General features: G+C 40.2%; 1 protein-coding gene across 7 annotated transcripts in view; it reads left to right on the forward strand.

Moving 5' to 3' along the window:
• hdac5 (histone deacetylase 5) overlaps positions 1–16,362 on the forward strand; it is a 64,463-nt gene that overhangs the window by 42,254 nt on the left and 5,847 nt on the right. For 5 of the 7 annotated variants that reach the window (XM_028022609.1, XM_028022608.1, XM_028022610.1 and 2 more), the window contains 21 exons: positions 83–214; positions 313–422; positions 2,102–2,218; positions 2,494–2,605; positions 3,845–3,955; positions 4,042–4,235; positions 4,307–4,422; positions 4,519–4,714; positions 7,037–7,151; positions 9,859–9,992; positions 10,155–10,275; positions 11,108–11,157; positions 11,234–11,341; positions 11,423–11,478; positions 11,579–11,666; positions 12,643–12,762; positions 12,996–13,093; positions 13,996–14,114; positions 14,222–14,355; positions 14,471–14,552; positions 14,653–14,833. In XM_028022609.1, coding sequence (XP_027878410.1) covers positions 83–214; positions 313–422; positions 2,102–2,218; positions 2,494–2,605; positions 3,845–3,955; positions 4,042–4,235; positions 4,307–4,422; positions 4,519–4,714; positions 7,037–7,151; positions 9,859–9,992; positions 10,155–10,275; positions 11,108–11,157; positions 11,234–11,341; positions 11,423–11,478; positions 11,579–11,666; positions 12,643–12,762; positions 12,996–13,093; positions 13,996–14,114; positions 14,222–14,355; positions 14,471–14,552; positions 14,653–14,833 — 2,494 coding nt within the window. The remainder of the gene's footprint in view (positions 1–82; positions 215–312; positions 423–2,101; positions 2,219–2,493; positions 2,606–3,844; positions 3,956–4,041; positions 4,236–4,306; positions 4,423–4,518; positions 4,715–7,036; positions 7,152–9,858; positions 9,993–10,154; positions 10,276–11,107; positions 11,158–11,233; positions 11,342–11,422; positions 11,479–11,578; positions 11,667–12,642; positions 12,763–12,995; positions 13,094–13,995; positions 14,115–14,221; positions 14,356–14,470; positions 14,553–14,652; positions 14,834–16,362) is intronic. The other 2 variants (XM_028022607.1, XM_028022606.1) reach the window with 2 other exon arrangements.

Here is a 16,362-nt window from a genome sequence, read left to right on the forward strand (position 1 = left end):
ATATGGCTTTAAATGACTGAAAGATGTTGATCACTGATCAGTGATCAACATCTTTGTCTCCTTCTGTATCTGACTCATTCAGTTTCAGAGCCGAACCTGAAGGTTCGATCTAGACTCAAGCAGAAAGTGGCAGAGAGGCGCAGCTCTCCATTGTTGCGCAGGAAGGATGGAACTGTCATCAGCACCTTCAAGAAAAGGGCTGTTGAGATATCAGGTGAACAAAGATTTCTTCATTTCTACAGGAGAGTAAATGAAAAAATTAGCCAAGCATGATCAGCAACATTTAAGCTTTTGTCTGTGTTTCTGTCCCAGTCTCCTCCCTTTGTAACAGTGCTCCAGGCTCAGGTCCCAGCAGCCCCAACAGTTCCAATACGGCCATCGCCAACGGAAACACGGGATCAGTCCCCAACATACAAACCGAGGTGCAGAATCACATCTTAACATGCACAAGCTTCATTTAAAGAAGTTCTTTTTCATGACTTTTTTTTTGTCAGTCTGTCTTATCAAGAACTGTTTTCACACAGCTCAAAGCTTTATTACAGCTTTACACCCTCAAAGTGTTTCATTAAAAATGAAAGCAATGGACCAGTTTTAATAAATAATGTTTTTTCAATTAATTAAAATTATTTGGTTAATGTATTTACTAATGACATTAATTATGAAGAGCAATTTATGTTCCACTTATTTATAAAATATAATTAATAATATTTTGTCATAATATTCATATGTCATAATATTTTCTGAAAATTTGAATAAAAATGTAACATTTTTATTCACATTTTTTAGTGTGTAAAATTCAATTTTCTTTTTATTAAACACAGTAGTTAAGAAACATAAATTAAATGATCACATTCAGCCTTGATTCTACTTATGAATGAGTTCGATGGCCAGACAGTTGCTGGTTACAGATGGTTTCAGCACGATGGGACAGATTGACTTCACTCTTAGTTTCTGACTCAGCAAATGTGATGGTAACAAAGACACAATTAATCAGATGTTTTCTGGGATTTTTTTAGTCATTTTGAGTGTTTCTGATGGACATCTTTGAATTTTGGAATTCATTTTAGCTGTTAGTGTTTGCTACTTGAACCCGGTGGGCTGGCTTAGAATATCTTTATGTGAGATATTGATACTAAGTGTTAGTATTGTTAGACAAATGTGAAATGTCTAATTTCAGGTTTGAGGATGAAAAGTACAAAGTGACTTTGATATGACCATCTGTTAAAAACATCTTGTATGAAACATTTCCAGAAATATGGTTACATAGAGTCAGTTTCCTAAATACCTTTTAGTTAAAACAAAACATGCCATTTGTAATGGAAAATTATATCTAACAATTGAGATGGCTGAGAGTTAGCAACTACAACAATATGTGATGATGCAAGCAATGCATGCATAAAATTCCCCCTTGTTTAAATACTTCAGTAAAATCACCTGCCGGTGAATGATGTAATGTTAAAGTAGGAACTGGTTTGATAGATCTTCTCAACAATGACTGAGATTATCTTTAGACACAAGAAAACTGCACCCAAATCTGAACATCGCGACAGAGGTAGGATTTAGACCCTCAGTCAGTGAGTTGCTGGTTAAATTCCTGTCCTTGGGCAAGACACTTCATCCTCCTTGCCTTCTGGTGGTGGTCAGAGGGTCCAGTGGCACCGGTGCATGGCAGCCCTGCTTCTGTCAGTCTGCTCCTTGGCAACTGTGGCTACTATCTATAGCTTGTTGGTGTGAGTGTGTGAGTGTGTGTGTGAATGGAAGAATGACTGACTGTAGTGTGAAGCGCTTTGGGGTGCTCTGGACTTGATGAAGTGTTACATAAGTACTGAACTTTTGCCAATGTCTGATCTTTTTTACATTGTTATTTTCAATTCTACATTGATGCAGAAGTCCCAAAACACAACATATAAAATATTATTTTTTGCCAAGCTCCATGGTGTCAATGCTATTTTTTGAGGATAAAAACAATAAATTGTATACCATTAAAGACTAAAGCATCTTCTGTATATGTTGTCACTGACACATTGGAAAACAGGAAACAATGGGATTTTCATTTAGCATTGAATTTTCTAACCAGCTGGCTTCTGTGTTTATCTTACAGCTGAGATCTCTCCATCAGACACTGGGGGCTGATGGGACATTGAGTCCTCTTAGCCTCTACACCTCACCCTCCCTGCCCAATATCTCCCTAGGCCTCCCTGCCAACACACACATCACAGTAAGTCCATGGTAGATATGTTCATCTTTGCAATTTATGTTTGTGGATTGTCCTGCAGAGAACAAACTGGATTTTTTTCACTCAGTGAAAAGATTAATGTTAGTTTTACCTGTGAGACTCATGACCTGGCTGTCTGATAGCAACTTTTCCCACTTGATTTATTTTCTTAATCTTTGGAATAATTTGTCATCTTTCCCTTAACTGCTTCTCAATGTGACATCACAGATAATGTACACTGATTACAAAAACTGCATAAAAATGTCTCTCCTTTCCAGGCACCCCAGAAACTGTCCACCCAGCAGGAAGCAGAGCGTCAGGCCATCCAGTCCCTACGAGGGGGAGGAGCTCTAACTGGGAAGTTTCTCTCCACTTCCTCCCTACCAGCAGGTAACATTCACACACAATTTAACCAGGTGATCAGCATCTACAGTACCTTGAAAAAGTATTCATACCCATTGAATCTTTTCTATTTTCCCCTTTTTATGAAAAAATCTTTGTCTGTTCTTCTGCTTCCTATAAATAGATGAAAAGGAGACATGGATTCTTTTTTTTACTAAAAAAGTAGCCTTTTTACTGAAAACAATCTGAAAAGTGTAATCTAAATTTTTATTCAACCACTTTAACTCTGATAAATAACATCCACAACAACCAACTGCATTCAAAAGTTATATGAGTAGTGACTGGAGTCCAGTTCTTTACAGCAGGGTTAGGTTCTAAAACAATATTCCAAGTTGAATTGAATTCTGTTTAATTTGTCATCTGAACATAGAGTGAGTATGGCACAGAGAAGGCACCAAACCAGCCATAGCATGGCTATTACCTCATATGAAACTATCGGGTCATATGAGGTGAACATCATTCAAAGGTGGAGGTAAAAAACTTATTGTAATTTTATAGGTGCTGCATAACTCCAGAGAGAAAATAACTGGCCAAAAACAATTTCAGCCTGTAGATTTGGAGACAAGCTGGAGATAGGCACCAGCACCTCCCAACCCCACTAGGGACAAGGGTGTTAGAAAATGGATGGATGGATGGGTGGATGGATGGATGGATGGATGGATGGAGACATGAAGTACCCCTAATGGCTTACTGCTGTAATTGCAGCAAAAGATTGTTGACTCAGGGCAGCTGAATACACATGCACACATAGCTATTGAGATTTTTATTTGTAACCCTTAAAAACCATTTATCACATTCATGTTGCAGTTGGTAGCAGAAAGTCCTGATTTTAAATGTGGGCCTGGAGTCTTTCTGTAGGTTCTTCCACACAGACCTCTAGATTCCTGCCATGATTGAGAAATACGGATGTTAGGTTAATTGGTTTCTTTAAATTGTAATTATGAGTTTGGTGTGCATCATTATTTATCTCTGTGTTGGCTTCTGATGGAATGCTGACATGTCAAGGGTGTAGCTCTTCCACCCCACCACCTGCGCCAATAAATGGCTATGCACAATGGATAGATGGATGTGTTGTTTTCCTTCTACTTTTAGCCCATAACACACGGTCTGAGTAAACTAAGTTGGTAGTTGTAATGTGACAAAATGTGAAAAAGTCTCAGGGGTATAAATATTTTTGAAAGCCGCTTCATGTAAAGTGTCAGAAGAATTGATGTGGTTCCTGTGCAGGTGCGGCACATGATGTGGAGACTCCGCCCCCCGGTTCTCATTCAGCCCATTCCTCGTTGTTGCAACACGTCCTATTGCTTGAGCAGGCCCGACAACAGACCGCTATGTTAGGTAAGACAAACACCAAACTAGTCAGACATTTGCAAAGCAGAATACAATTCTTACTATGTTTGTCCTGTGACCATCCACCCACTCAGTGCCCATGTACAATCAGTCACCGCTGGTTACTGCAGAGAGAGGTGTAGCCACTGGAATGCGGCCTGTCAACAAGCTGCCCCGCCATCGACCGTTGGCTCGCACACAGAGCGCTCCTTTACCCCAGTCGCCCCAGGCGCTGCAGCAGCTGGTGGTCCAACAGCAGCACCAGCACTTCCTGGAGAAACACTACAAGGTAGACCACTTCACACACCTCGAGCATGACCTGTTATAGGTCTGCACAGTAACACAACATGTGGTTGGTAGATGCTATCGAAGGGGGGAGACCTCCCTAGACCACCACCAACTCACCCTGAGGAGACAGAGGAGGAGCTAACAGAGACCAATGACATGCAGGAGGATGAAGGCGCGGCTCCTAACAGGTGCAGTGAAAGCTTTTAGAAATAGCTAAAATCTCTTAATTCCCTAACTGTTGCTTTTTAACTGTAAGAATTTGCCATGTTTTCTTTGAAACGTAGCCTGCAGAAAGAAGGATCAGACGACAGCAGCCACTCATCTGAGCGACTGGCCAGCCACTTGAAGAGAGAGGAGGAATCCAGGGTTATCCAGGTCAAAGGCGAGAGCACGGAGAGTGAGCTAGATGAAGATGAAGAGGATGATGATGTCATTCAGCTAAGGGAGAGCGAGGAAGAGGAAAGGGGCAGCTACATACAGGTTGGTGTGAAAATGTCACTGAACACACACCATCCATCCATCCATTTTCTGTTCACCCTCGTCCCTAATGGGGTCGGGAGGGTTGCTGGTGCCCATCTCCAGCTACGTTCCGGGCGAGAGGCGGGGTACACCCTGGACAGGTCGCCAGTCTGTCGCAGACTGAACACACACATTCATTCCAAAATTCTTGACATAATCCTATGGCAGTCTGGAATATTCTGGACAAGTCTGGAATTGGCTTAGTAATTTTACAGGTGAAGCTAAAAATGAAATAAAAACACAAAATATATTTGGATTAATGTGAACTGAACTTTCCATCCATCCAAAGTAATATCCATCCATATCCATTTTTTCTTTCCTTCTTACTTTCTCTTTCTTATTGGCTTGGGCCTGTCTGTAAGTGATGAAGTGATGCAGGGAAGTGAGACTAAACCCTCACCTTTCAAATATTTCTGTGTCTCGCTGTGATGTATAAGCAAAGAGACACAACCAGTAATGTTTGCTGAAAGATATCCAGGCATGGGTGCATGTCAGTTATCTCCATAGAGTTAATTCTTTTCTTTCTTTAAACTGCAATCCATTCCCAGTATGGGAATTCCCAGGATGGGAATGATTTGTGCTCAAAGAATCTGTCATTGTGTCCTTGGGCAAGACACTTCAACGGGCCCAACAGGGGGCGCCGGTGCACGGCAGCCTTGCTTCTGCCAGACTCCCCCAGGGTAGTTGTGGTTTCTCTCAGTAGCTTGGGATCATCAGCATGTGAATGGGTGAATGTGTGAAGCACTTTGGGATCCTCTGGACTTGATAAAATGCTATACAAGTACAGGCCATTTACCATTTCTTGGAATTTTATGAGATGGACAAAGCAAAGTGGAAACAAATGAAAATCTGAGTATTTAAACCTGTTTTCATTTCAGTGTTGTTATCATCCTGGTTTGGAGAAGCTTTTTCCAGAAAAGCACATTGGATTGATTTTCCTCACTGTACACTGAATTACTAAATTGTGTCCACTTCTATGTAATTCCATCTGAGTATACATATTGCTGTTCTTTGGCACAGTGAAAGAACACACTGTGTTTGGGTCAGACCAAATTTGAACTTTTTTAGCAAGATACTGTATGTTGCTGAAATCCATACACACCAGCTCCATGGTGAACTACGGTGGAGTCAACATAATGCTGCGGGAATTCTCTGTCTTTAGCACGAACAGGGGACCTGATCAGAGTTATTACAGAGCAATCGTCTAAGAAAAACAGTTACAAGCTGCAAAAGTTTTACGATGGTGGGTGGATGTTCAGTTTCTATCAGAACTAGAAAACTTAACAGTGCAATGGTTTTGGTCAAATGATATTCATGTTCTAGAATGTGCCATTGGTTCATCACACAGATCTAAACTAAGTGGCAACATTTGAAACGTGTTGATTGCAGATCAACAATCTGATGAAGATAGAACTACTTTACAAAGAACAATGAGCAAGAAGCGTTAGGTCGTTAGATATGAAAAGCTTGTAGAGAGACATATACCAAATGGTGATTTTATGGGAGTTTACTGAAGTCGCTTCAGTAAAATTTGTGGCTTCTGCAAGGCTCTGTAGAAAACATAGCTGTGGTAAAGAACTCTTTAAAAAAATCTTTAGGGCAGCACTGACATTGATGAAAGACCATACATTTTCAAATTTGAACCAAGACAATCATTCACGCACACCCCCACACTCACACGCACACCCCTACACACGTATTGACGCTGCAGTTACATCACTATGTGGTGACTCAACCACTGGACTCACTGCTGTGTGTGTCTCTGTATTTCTTGAAGTGTGTGTGTGTGTGTGTGTGTGTGTGTGTGTTGAGTGTCCACCCACACATGATGAGTCACCCAATGCGCAGCAGGGAGTGCAGCAACACCTCCCTATATATAGTCACTTCAGAATATATGTGCGCATCTGTGTATGTATGTGTGGATGACTGCAGTGCTCACAGAATCCTTGAAATCTCACACGCACACACACACACACACACACACATATGTGCACACACACACACAGGGGAGTGAAGGGGTTATTGATGGGCTAAATGGGCTGGAGTGGCAGCAATTCTTCTCAATCAGTTTCAGCGTGTTATACAGCATAGCTTTATGAATGAAGCCAGCTTTGAATTATACTCTTATCTCTTAGTGTGTGTGCGTGTATTTGTGTGGTGTTAAGCAACGTGTCTCTTTTTAAGCTCCCATACAACTATGCACACACTCCTCCTCTGAAATGAATGGGCTGATTTGTGAATCATCCTGCAGTGAATCAGAACATCTCTCCCTCTCTTTCCCAGCAGTCCTTGCAGCATCTGAGCGTGTTTTCATCCTCGCTGCCCCACAGAGCTCTGGGAAGAGCCAAGTCATCCCCTGCAACTGCTGTCAACCCCATCAAACACCTCTTCACCACCGGTCAGATTCCTACTTATTTATTGATGTATTTTTAGAAATGCACATCTGGTTTCTGACTGGATAAGTGTGGGTTGGTGTCAGTCCAGATTCTGTAAGCCTTTGGGCTTGTTGCCTAGTAACAAGCCCATAGTGTGTGATATTTTGTGACAAATGTCCTTGTTCATAATATTTAATCATGTCCTGATCTGTTTTACTTTCATGTACGAAATAGTCTTCAAACTGACATGTATACTTTTTAAGTTCTCATTGACTTGCTGCCAGCATTTGGCTGTTTGTGCTAGATTAGCCATAGGAAGGTGCAGCTGTCCACCAAGACACAATCCGTATATGCAACAAATGTGGAGAACTTCTTTGTTTTGGAAGATTTTATCAGATTTTTTTCAGAATTTTACACTGAATCTAATCTACCACCTGATCAAATTCCCTTAAAAATCAAGTTTCTGATACAAAGAAATAGTTTCTTTAGCAGAGTACACACTTGTCCAACAAACTCAGGAATGAGCTCCTGTCTTGACTTCTGCCAGAACTAACATGGATAGTTTAGATCAAAGCATATTCATGTGCTAGAATGGTCTAGTCAAACTCCACAGCTAAATAAAATTGACAAGCTACAGTATATGTCTAAGGAAGACTTCCCACAGACTTGCCATGGGTGGTAGAAGTTCATCCTGTAATTGGTGGGTTGTTGGTTTGATTTGTCTACCTCTGTCATTGTGTCCTTGAGCAAGTCACTTCACTTGCCTTGCCTACTGCCGGTGACCAAGGTGCATGGCAGCCATGCTGCTGTCAGCGCGGCAGTGGCTACGATGTAGCTCACCGCCATCAGCATCTGAATGTGTGTGTGAATGGGTGAATATAGGGTGTACTGCTTTGGGATCCTCTGGATGGTACCTCAATGCACTTCACAAACAAAAAATAAATAATTTCAATTCAATCACACATATATTCCAATTTATCCCAATTATCCCATACTATACTTATCAGTATAGTATCCTCAGTTAATTATTCAAAGTAGTTCAAAGTTTCTATCTCAGGAAATCCAGCATTTTGCATGGAGTCATTGACTTTCAGCGTTCTCTCCTCCTGGACGGAAACGTAGTGACAATTGTTTGGATTGTGTCTTTGACTTTACATCAATCCCTCATTCTCATCAGTCCCTCTGCACTGCATGTAGTGACAGTGCAGAGGGAAAAAATCACCTTTAAGAGGAAGAAACCTCCAGCAGAACCGGAACCTGGCTCAGTACAAGCGGCCATCTGCTATAAGTATACTTATATTAGTACTTACTTGTGGTAGTATAAGTAGTTCTGATAATGATAATTATATATATTTTTAAAAGGGACTTTTCAGGCCACACATAGTCACCTCACAAAAAATAAAACCAATAAATTTTACAGGGAAAAAAATCCAAATAGAAAAAAGAAAATAAAGAGTGCTGAGTAATCCAAGTGCAAATGCTTGTTTGAACATCAGAGCGTTCAGCCGGGACTTAAAGACAGACAACGTGCCAGAGAGTCTTTTAAGGTGAGTGGGGAATGTGGACGTTTATGCTAAATAGAAGAATTATAATAATGTATAACAAACTTAGTGTCCAACCTGCCACTAAATTTATTAGACACTGTTGTGCATATATGTTGTACATTTTCAGAATGGAGCTGCTTTCTATTCATAAAGGCACATTCACAAAGCGGGCATGACTCGCGGGCATGAGGTTATCTCTCAACCTATTTCTGACAGGTTGAGAAATAACTGTCTCAACCTGTCAGCAGCTCCAGCTGCACATCACGAGTAACACATGGCTCCTTCTTTAAGTTCTCCTCAGAGCTCCAGGATGATCAGTCTGTGCAATCTAAATGCTAATAAACCATCATCAACATTTCCCAGCAGATCAATATGGTCTCTGAACACAAGCTCCCTCCGAATTCTTCAATGGGCGATGTTCTCCATCAGATCAGTTCCAAGGTGTTCCACAATTACGCAGCTCACCTTTGTGGAACTACCTTTAGAACAATCAAACGTGACCTGTTTGGAGTTAATCTGCTGATCCAACTCCATTTTCTTTTTCAGTGAGAATGAAATTACCCCACAGATAACATGCATTTAATGCTGTTCGGCGCACAGACCAATATGTTAAATTTTTAAGTGACAAAAACTGAGGAAATTTAGTATTTACATTCCAGTGAGGTTTTTCCAATTTGGTGGAAATAGAGCACAGTGTGTGTTATGTTATTGCCTAAATACATTTCACTTTCGTAAAAGGTTAAAATCAAAACAATAAAAGATTAAAATCATAAGAAATATTGGGTTTGATAACACTGAATGGAGTCAGGTTTCACCTGCCATTCTACTTTTATAACCTGTGAGAACCAGTAGTAAAGCTGCAGAGAGAGAAGTGATCTGTTAGGAACATATGGGACAATCAGATCTCTGATGTATGATGGAGCTTGGTTATTCTTTATATGTGAGAAGGTGAATCTTTAGATATTTATTAATTCATTTATCCTCATTTGTTACAGCTATACCATACCTTGTGTTGGTCTCTCAGCTAAAATCTCAGTAAATGCAATGAAACTTTTCTTTGTGTACAAGCTGTGAAAAATTTTAAAATGGTGTGAATACTTAAGCAGGGCACCATAACAATGCTTGAGTTCACCATGCAAGATAAGCAAGATATTGACAGTGGCCCCTTCTCTTTGCCTCTCTGCAGGGTTGGTGTATGACAGCCTGATGCTGAAGCATCAATGTGTGTGTGGCAATGCTCACATTCACCCAGAGCATGCTGGGAGAGTCCAAAGCATCTGGTCCAGACTGCAGGAAACAGGCTTACTGAGCCGCTGTGAGGTACACACAGTCACACACCAACAAGTTTGGAAGCGTAACCTTTGTACTCACAAAGGTTTCTGATCAGTGCATATGGCAGGCTGTTCACTGCATTGCTTTTACCTACATAAGTAAGGATGTTACCAAGCTTTTCTGTCTGTTTGTCCACCTGTGTGTGAGCAGAGGATTCGTGGGAGAAAAGCATCTCTAGACGAAATCCAGTCGGTCCATTCAGAGTTCCACACCCTGCTGTATGGAACCAGCCCGCTCAATCGGCACAAACTGGACCACAAGAAGCTTCTGGGTATTGGTTTACCTCAGTCTATGTTCAGTTTCATACTTATCCTACGCAGTAGTTTGGTGTCTTATCTGCTTTTAATTGTAATATTCTTCATCTCTAATGACTTTTGTGTCTCCATATTTGTGTCCGGTGATTACTGCTGCAAATAACAATTAGTTAGTTAGTTAGTTAGTTAGTCAATAGTCAATTATATACATTTTTTTAACATTCTGCAAATTTTTTATTGTACCATTTAACCTTTTTAATAAAATATTAGAAATACATAAGATATGCAAAAAAACAAATAATTCAGTTCCTTTTTAAAATAGTAAAATAAACATTTTATTGCCTAAAATGCAACAACAGCTTGTTCACTGAACGTTTAGCCATCTGGAGCAAAGTATGCCTCTGCAGCTAAAAATTTCTTCTAACAGTATGTGAAATCTCAGGCCTTTCTGCTGGACTTAATATCAATACACTGCAGGGCTAATAATGTTGATATTTTTAGTAACCAATCTATGCCTGTATTAAGTACAGCAAAAGTACTTAGTAGGAGATTATTTTTTTATAATTTTTTTTATAATTTTAACCAAGTGGAGTTAAAACTGTTTATCAAGGTTTTTTATGTTAAATGCAAAACTTTGAAATTTTTTGAATAGTATTCTTTTAATTACTGCTCTAAGGGTGTTGTTCTTTCAGAAAATAGCATGTTTCAGAGTCTGCATACTCCTGTTAATGATTATTTAACTGATAAATTTGTTGATTGTCTCAATTAACGATTCATTACAATTAATCTGAAGAACTGTTTCAGCCCTGCTGCTGTCCGGAGGTTTCAGTTGATTGTGTTCTTTTTCAGGTCCTATCAGTCAGAAGATGTATGCTGTTCTGCCCTGTGGAGGAATAGGGGTGAGGCTCTCTATACTTTGTGTTTATCTAACCTCCATCAGAGGTCTTAACCTAAGCTCCATGCTGCCCTCTGCAGGTGGACAGTGACACTGTGTGGAACGAAATGCACTCATCAGCAGCAGTTCGCATGGCAGTGGGCTCAGTTATTGAGCTGGCCTTTAAGGTGGCTGCAGGGGAGCTGAAGGTAGCACACACAAAAATTCTCCTCAATATCATGTACCATCCGAACTGACTTTTACTCTTAAGTGTATATTTCTTTTACCAGAACGGCTTTGCAGTTGTGCGTCCACCTGGTCACCATGCAGAGGAATCCACAGCCATGTCAGTACCTCCATCTCTTTATTTTTAAAATAATCTACATGTTTTATCAGATCTGCAAGCCTAGGTTCTGAAAAATCTGTGCCTGTTTGTGTGGACACAGGGGTTTTTGCTTCTTCAACTCAGTAGCCATCACTGCCAAACTGCTGCAACAAAAGCTAGGAGTAGGGAAGATCCTCATTGTGGACTGGGTGAGAAGCACAAAAACATAAGCATTACATACAGAGGATGTTCTGCTAATTTACGTTAATTTTAAAACAGTGGAGGGATTGCAGATTCTGTAATTAATTAATCAAATTTATTCAAAAACCATATACAGACAAAATAAGCAGTATTTTCAATTCATAAAGCCCTTTTTGAATCAGGAGCGTTGGGGACATCTGTGCTGCTGTAACATGGGCAGCACTGAGATTGATTTTTAGGCCTGAGTAGCTTTGTATGGAGGACCAAAATTGACATAATAAGAAATAAATGCATAAATATATATTTCTTTGCTTTTAAAGAATGTAAATGTTCAGATTGTTCAGAAGGGATTTTAGTGCCATGTGTGAATGGTCAGGCTTTGCTTTCAGTTCAGCATCATTAAATGTTCTTACAGAACAAAAATGCCCTCTCGTCCATGCTGGATGTTTTACATTTGCAAGACCAAAATTGTCTATTCTCACAAGGTTCAGATTATCCCCCCATATTTAGATAATTGAGATCAATAAACCACTTTATTTTGTACAAATTAAATATTCTAAATATTCTTTTTCATGCTGACTGTCTGTGGTCTACATCACTCCTTTTGTTTAGTTTATTTTAAATCAGTTCTATACTGGGGTGAAAGTGCAGGCACTATATCTGCACTTGCATTCCAAAATGTAATGTAAGGCACTACTTTACAACTGATCACTATGTGGGGGCCACATTCAACATGGTGCTCTGGTTTGAGGAGACAAGAATTAAACATTTTGGCCTCAATGTGAAACGTTTGAGGCAGCCAAACTCTTGGCTTTGGACATATAATGTGATAGTCATGTTGCCTATCACATTATAACTTCCTCATGTCATACTCTATGTGTCAAAAGTACAAGGGGATAAAACATTGACCTGCTCAACTGTGTTTATAGTATCCAAGCATATCACTGACCTTGCCTCTGATGTTACTGTGAACTATCATGGCAGGACATTCACCATGGCAACGGCACCCAGCAGGCCTTCTACAACGATCCCAATGTGCTCTACATATCTCTGCATCGGTACGATGACGGAAACTTCTTTCCTGGCAGTGGAGCACCAGAGGAGGTATGTATTCATTCAATTGTTTAGTCTTTGTAACCCAGTCAAGACTTTGGTTACATTTTGTTTGATTTTTGTTTAGTACCCAGGGATCATCCATTTACCATTTATCAAATGTACCACCGTCCTCAGTTATCTAGTGTAACAAAAGCAGCAATTTTTATTCAAAACTATAATTATCAAAAATAATCAACATAAAACTGCTGTCTTTTAAATGTATCTTTGCTTGCTCTGTGTAGGTGGGCTCAGGTGCAGGAGTTGGCTTTAATGTAAATATAGCATGGACTGGAGGAGTAGAGCCTCCTATGGGTGATGTGGAATACCTCACTGCTTTCAGGTAAACATTTCCTTACTGGAAGCAGCCAATTATCTCTGAGTAAAATCTGTTTTTACACATTTGGTATACAGCATTCCAGACTGTTAAATCTGAAGCATTTAGGAAATACCTGGATAACTCTGAAAACCAACACTAACTCATACTACGCTGCAGTGATACATTAGAAAAATTATGCTGTCTGACATTGTTTTGGCAAACTTACACACTAAAGCCACATTAACCTTCAACCTTGCATTGGTGTAACTGGGTGTCATTACCGCCAACGTAAATAACCTTACTGTATTTACGCTTATTCTTAGCCAGCAGATTCATGTAGGACACAGGTGTCAAACTCCAGTCCTCAAGGGCCGCTGTCCTGCAGTTTTTAGATGTGCCACAGGTACAAAACACTGGAACGAAATGGTTTAATTACCTCCTCCAGTTCTCCACAGCCTTGCTAATGACCTAATTATTCTATTCAGGTGTGGTGCAGCAGAGGCACATCTAAAGGTTGCAGGACAGCGGCCCTTGAGGACTGGAGTTTGACACCCCTGATGTAGGATATGTAAAAGAAACCAGCAGGGAGACACAAGGATAACACTGTGCAGAATGGGGAAGTGACGGGAGTAGACGAGAGGAACTGGCAAGGAGTGACTGAAGATAAGGTGCTTAAGTGTTGGAGAGGTTGAATTCTGAACAAAAGAAGGCTGATGAGCTAACAGGTTGCAGGTGTGAGGGGAGAGCATGAGGTAGACTCAGGAGAGAGAGAAAGTGGCACAGGGATCTTAAGGAGATAATTTAAAAATACTTTTGCAAATCATGATAATCTGCATTCAGTGTAAATGTTTTCATAATTAATTGTCGGAAAGCTAAACTGTGAGGCAAAAGCATGCTCTAAGACCTTGCCTGTTTTGTGTGTTTAGGAGTGTGGTAATGCCCATTGCCCAGCAGTTCAGTCCAGATGTGGTCCTGGTGTCTGCAGGCTTTGATGCAGTGGAAGGTCATCAGTCTCCTCTGGGTGGCTACAATGTTTCTGCACAATGTGAGGGCGGCTTTAGTAGCAATCCTACAAACAAACAGAGTTTTTTTCTACCCATCTTTTGTATTTACTTTTCCCCGACATGACTCCTGATAAATCTGTGTTTGCAGGTTTTGGTAAGCTAACACAGCTGCTGATGGGACTGGCAGGTGGGCGGATTGTAATGGCGCTAGAGGGTGGCCATGACCTAACTGCTATCTGTGACGCATCAGAGGCCTGCGTCTCTGCCCTCCTGGGAGATCTGGTAAGAGACAGACTCAACTCTGATTTGCATGAGAAAATGTGGAATAAACTGCATTGCTAATAGAATGAAACTAATCACAACTAATATACTGATTAGATTTTTGTCTATCATTCAGTGTGACTCTGGGTTTCAGTGGCCTCAGGAGAAGCCATGTCCAAAAGCCTGTGCCTCCCTGGAGAGAGTCATAGACATCCAGAGTAAGAACAATCACAATATGGTTCACATTAAACACCACAGCATGTAGTCTATCTCTATCTCTGACTGTGTCTCTGACTGTGTCTTTGTGACTGTCTCCAGGTAAGCACTGGCCTTGTCTCCAGAGTGCGTCTCAAACCAGTGGCCCCTCTCTCCTGCCAGGGTCCCCTGTGGCCCCAGGCCAGTCTGAGAGGGACGAGGCTGAAACACTCAGTGCGATGGCCTCTCTAAGTGTTGATGTGGACCAGCCAGGCTCTGTTCCTGAAAACAGAGAATCTAACAGGTCAGTTAAGGTGTCTGTAACCACTCTGTACCTTTAACTAATACCTTATTGCTTTTCAGATTTAGAAATGAGAACATCTTTTTAGAAATCATTTTGCAGCCTCTCACAGGTTTTCTTTTAAGATTGCCCTGCGTTGCTTTATTTCCTGAAGAAAAACATCCTCAGAGCATAATACTATCACCACCATTTGCCTCTTGATGCTTATTGTTAATTTTCTATCTCACATAACTTCAGAAGACCTGCCAAAAACTCTTGAATGTGATTTTAGATTTTATGGACAGAAATATTTATACATCTTTTCGTAGCTCACCATTAACCAATACCAGGCAGTTTCCTGTCTGGGTGCTTCCCAGATAATTAGATCTATTTTGTGAAACATCCTAAATGTTTGGAAAAACATTACATCTACCTTTATCGATCTAAAAAAAAAACTATAAAGCAGAAAATTTCCCTGAGCAAGTTTATGTTATTCAAAATGTTGCATAAAAAGTAGAACTTGATGGAGAATAAAACAAAATTTCAAGGGTTTATGGACCCTTGAATTTTTTCAGTTCTCATGTTGTTGTTTTTTACCACAACTGTACACTGTGGCTCCTTCACCCCAGAGAGAGAGAGAGAGAAAGATAGAGATATATGTATATGTCTTGACAAAAATGCATATGCAAGGACAAGAAGAAGCAATATATATATTTCTACTTTTATTTTTAATTATGTCAGTTTTGGTCTTCCACAATGCTGGACAACATTGCAGAAAAACATATAGATAATTTCTAATTAGTTTTTGTTTCAAGTATCTTAAATACTGCCAAACTGGTGCGTGACCTTTCCTGTTTTATCCACAGCTTTCACGCAGCTACGAGGCACGGTGTCAAAACCTTAAATTGCTGTGCAGGTTCCCAACAAGTTGTTAATAGTTAACCACAGAGTGAGTTAGTTAGTTGACACCACTCTCCTTGCAGGGCTTACTGGGCCCTGAGAGGTTGAGCAGCTAAAGCCTTTCCTCAGCCTACATCCCCCAGAATGCTGTGAGTTCTGGATTGGAGTCCAGTGAATTCTATATATTGAATATTCTGTCAGACATAATACCTATTAATATTGGTCACTTGTGTATTTTTTATTGACTTATTGTCCAGTCCCACACACAAGAACCGTGGCATTTTGTGACATTTGAACCAATGCCAACTCAAATTATCCAGGAATCATATTTTAGTTCAAAATACATCAAACAGCGTGTGATTGGTTCATTGTCTTTTAGGTTGCAAATGGTTTCTATTTGGTCTTTCAATGTCTCAAATGGTTATTTAGCTTCTAACTCTGGATCCTTCAGTTACTGAAACATCTTTACTAGATGACTTACACATCAGCCCACTTCTTTATGTGCAAATAATATACAAGTCCAGGACTTGTGCCTTTGTCTTCATTGAAATATACTTTTAAACACCTCTGTTTAGTGTGTTCCTTGTTCTTCATGAAATTATTAACTGATATGTTCACTGTCAAACCCCTAGGAGCTTTCTTAGCAGCTGTAT

This window comes from Xiphophorus couchianus, chromosome 7 (genome assembly GCF_001444195.1).
Source record: "Xiphophorus couchianus chromosome 7, X_couchianus-1.0, whole genome shotgun sequence".
Classification (NCBI taxonomy): Eukaryota; Metazoa; Chordata; class Actinopteri; order Cyprinodontiformes; family Poeciliidae; genus Xiphophorus; species Xiphophorus couchianus.